At 41.5% G+C, this 4,308-nt stretch overlaps 1 protein-coding gene across 1 annotated transcript; it reads left to right on the forward strand.

Moving 5' to 3' along the window:
• Nucleotides 1-212: 212 nt before the first annotated feature.
• Nucleotides 213-3,960, forward strand: LOC101677628 (olfactory receptor 51G2-like). Its single transcript, XM_013064267.1, is given in 3 exon segments — nucleotides 213-223; nucleotides 2,996-3,773; nucleotides 3,775-3,960. Coding segments are annotated over 3 exon segments (975 nt in total).
• Nucleotides 3,961-4,308: the final 348 nt, after the last annotated feature.

Below are 4,308 nucleotides of genomic sequence, written 5' to 3' on the forward strand. Positions count from 1 at the left end.
TCTACATATCTGAGCACCCGAGTGCCTTTTCTCATAAGACCATTTTCTCAAATTCTAAGTGAAAAATGTCAGAAATTCCGAATATGCTCAGACTATGCCCATTCATTATGTTTATATTTCCACGTTTGGAATCTAAGGGAGAAAGGATGGGACTTCCAGTGTACTAAAGAAATGTTACACATTTTTCTCTAATTTTGAAGAAACAATCCAGCATGAATGTCGGGTAAAGAAGTCATAGATGGCATTCAAACTCTCCATTTGAATACACAATTCTTCCCAGTCAGTATCCTCAAACATTTCTCCATCTTACTTCAAGTTTGCACCATGTCCCAGTACCTGACTAGAAATTCATAAATCTGTATATAGAGGGGTCAGTAAAACAGCTCGTCCGGCTTCCTATAGCAGCAGCAGTTCACAGACTATAGATTTTCTTATTAATAATTTAGTACTTTTCAAATAAATTATAAGGCAAAAATTAGTATCTTTATTTTATAATTGCCATGTGCTTTTTTGGTCTTTATGGTAAGATCATATCAAAGAATCCGGGTCTGTGACCCAGCACCCTTGCAGGCTCCTTCTCAGAGTTGAGCCCTCAGGAGCAAGGTTTCTTTCTTTGTCTAAGGGTGTCCCTTTCCTATTAACTCATAACCTCTGCTTCTCTCCTACTTCTTGCTTTTCCCATAGCACTGCACTCATCTGCTTACAAAATAATACTATACCTAAAGATGGACCTCTGTAATTCTCAGGCCTTGGTCTGCGTCAGAGTCACCCACAGGGTTCAGTAAAACACTGGACACTGGGCTTCAACTCAAGAAATCCTGATTCAGTATGTTGGGGCTGAAACCTAATAATCTGTATTTATTACAATCTGTCGTGTGCCGATGATGCCACCAGCCAGGCCACACTGTCAGAGCCACTGAATACATACTCAGCACAGAAGACAGTACCTCCCCACCCTGGTCAAGTGAAACGTAGTTCTCTGAAGTAATTGTGTTGGTTCTGGAAGGTTGTCTCTTTTATTTGTCACAGCACCAGCTTGAATGGATACATATCTCTTAGCTATCCTGTATGCTAACAACTTTAGGTTTTTCATGATGTACCTCCATACTTTCCCTACTAATCAGAACTCACTCACCAAGACATGCACAAATCTCCTTCTTTTTGTTTTGCCCGTCTCCAATTCTCCCCTCCTCAGAGAGCTGTCACCTAAACTCTGAATTGAAAATCATGTACCCTTCTCTTCCCATATTGTTTTAATTTATTCACGTATTTGAAGTATTGATTCATGCTTTCCTTATTATTGGGATCATATTTATATCTTGTGTCTAAAACAGTGACTTAGACGGTTTAATTACTGAATGGAAATTAGGACATTTAATCTGGAGGAAACAAAGTAGATTACAAGAGGAAAACCAGAAATGGCCATCATAATGGAAATTTTTAAACTTAAACTTTTATTTACTTAGCTGTGAGGATAAAGATTGTGAATTTATTGATTTGTTTATTAATAGCTGACCTTTGTGTTTACCATCAAGTGACAATACCCAGAGTAAAAGCTACTTAGTCAGATATTATTTCCGGTCCTAGATCGCCCTTTATAATCGATGTGATTTTAGTAAAGTTATATAGTTGAATTCTTAAGGATTAAGTATCTTAATCTGGAAAAAAATGATCTGCTAACGTCCAAGGCTCCAGATGCTTTAAAATCAAACATCTGAAAGTGTTTTGAAATATGTTGAAAAATACTTTAAATGAAATATGAAAGGAAGAAATTATACTTGTATATTTTTACCTGCAGAAGAAAAAGCGACAGAAGTCATCTTTCTGTGGAGCTACTTTTCAAAGCAAGAGGAATACTGGATTATTTTCCAAGACATAGGAGAGAAAAGGTGATAAAATGAAGAGAAAATCAGGATCATTGGAAAAGAACAAAACAAAACAAAACAAAACTCTAAAGAGACAGTTAAGAAAGTTCCCTAAAAATTAAGCTGTTCTTGTTGGTTATTGTTCTTCAGTTTTGTACTCCAGGGAAACTCCAGAAATCTCCCTCCTTTATTTATGATTAGGTGGGAAGGCAGAAAGTTTTCAGACAGTGCTTGGACTGGGTTCTCAAAAAATGGAACGTTTAATGGGTTAACTCTGGGGAGAAAGCTGAAATGGCAGGAAGTAAAACAGGAGCCAAAGTTCAAGGGAGAGAACACAAAACCCAAGATGTAGTCCCAGATCATTGTATTTTTTTTTTCCAGAAATCACTTTATAAGTAGATCTAAGTTTTGATTCCTTCAGAACTTTTTCTGATTTTGTATATTCATCAATATAATGCTGAATAATGACAGATAAGGTACACAGTAACTGTTTAATCTTCTACGAGTTGAATCATTCTATTTTATGTTCCACACTTACAGCTCAACTGGAGAATGAATTGTATTTGGGAAAGTATTTAAAATGTTTGCCACAGGTTAACAAGGTTAACATTTTAAGCCATATGGAAGATAAGATTGTATCTGTGTGCTCACACAGGTGGGCTGACATGTAAGAAGGAATTATTTTATATTGTTTTAATTATTAAAGATGTCAGTCTGCAAAATTTGGATATTCACACCGAAGTACCTACTGAAAAGCAGTGTGAAGGGAAATATGACAGGAAATGAGGAACCTGCACTCTGCTCCCAGATCAGGGACCTAGAGTTCATGTCTCAGGAGGTAGAGGGAAGAGTTAGGACCAACACTATCTTGGTCCCTTTCCTGATCCACCATTCAACTTCTGATTTTGTGATAAATTTTGTTGTGAGGCTGGCAAGCCAGGCTCCCCATGAATGCAACATTTCTTTAGTAATTTAAACTAACCTTTGTTTCAAGGCTCATTCCCAAAGACCCTGGGGGAAATGCCTCCACAACCCACAAGGCCATGGTTGTCAGGGAAACACTTTGGGGGATCAGTGAAAGGTCTTGGTTTGTAGAACAGATTCTGACCCAGCAACTCCTTTGATTCCAGGGTCTGTGGCTGCATTTCTGCTGGGACATCTGCCCACCATGTCAGATTCCAAGGCCTTGAGGTGATGCACAAATGGCTCTCCATCCCTCTGTGTGCCATGTATGGGGCCTCTCTGGCAGGGAACAGCTTGATCCTATGGCTGGTGAAGTCAGAGCCCTCCCTTCACCAGCCCATGTACTACCTGCTGTCGATGCTGGCAGTGACCGACCTGGGCCTGTCTGCCTTCACGCTGCCCACCATGCCCCCCATCTACATGCTGGGCCTCAGGCGGGTGTCAGTGGATATATGCCTGGCCCAGCTCTTCTTCATCCACACCTTCTCCATCATGGAGTCCTCCGTGCTGCTGACCATGGCCTTGGACCGTTTTGTGGCCATCAGCAACCCCCTACACTATGGCACCATCCTCACGAGCCCCCGTATAGCCAGCTTGGGCCTGGCCAGTGTGGTGTGCAGCCTCGGGCTCCACATCCCAGCCCCCATCATGCTGAAGAAATTGCCTTACTGCCAAAATCACCTGCTTTCCCACTCCTACTGCCTGCACCCAGATGTCATGAAGCTGGCCTGTGCAGACACCCACATCAACAGCGCCTATGGTCTCTTTGTAGTGCTCTCCACACTGGGGGTGGACTCGGTGCTCATTGTTCTCTCCTACGGAGAGCTGATCCTCCAAACAGTGCTGTCCATTGCCTCCAAAGCTGAGCGCCTCAAAGCCCTCAACACATGTGTCTCCCACATCTGTGCTGTGCTGCTCTTCTACACACCTATGATTGGCCTGTCCCATGATCCACAGATTTGGGAGGCAAGCTTCCCCTTCCAGCCCTGTGCTGCTCTCCTATCTGCACTTTCTCATACCTCCAGTGCTTAATCCACTGGTTTACACCATCAAGACCAAGCAGATCCGGCTGAGGATGCTACGCTTCTTTGCATCACATGGGGCTGGCATCAGAGACATTCAGGTTCAGTAGGTCTTTGGTAGAGAGAGAGAGGGCATGAGAGACTTTGGTCATAGATGTTTAACGGGCCATTTCACATAAATTCCTATAGTGAGAAAAATGTAACAAGGAGACAGCATCATCTTCATAAGAAGTTCTCACTCATGGGAAGAAATAACCATGTACTCATTTATTTCTCATTACGCAAAGTTTCACTGAGCACTCTGTTAGTCTGTCAATACTACTATTGACCCTATAAATAGAAATAGAACTAAGATATAGTCTCCATTTTAGAGGAAAGGTTCATAATATTTAAGACTGATGAAGGGGACTGCCATCGAAATGGGAAAGGAATTCGAAAGAATAACTTACAGATCTTAC

The sequence above is a fragment of the Mustela putorius genome, unplaced genomic scaffold, assembly GCF_011764305.1.
Source record: "Mustela putorius furo isolate JIRA1106 unplaced genomic scaffold, ASM1176430v1.1 tig00003987_pilon_pilon_pilon, whole genome shotgun sequence".
Lineage (NCBI taxonomy): Eukaryota > Metazoa > Chordata > Mammalia > Carnivora > Mustelidae > Mustela > Mustela putorius.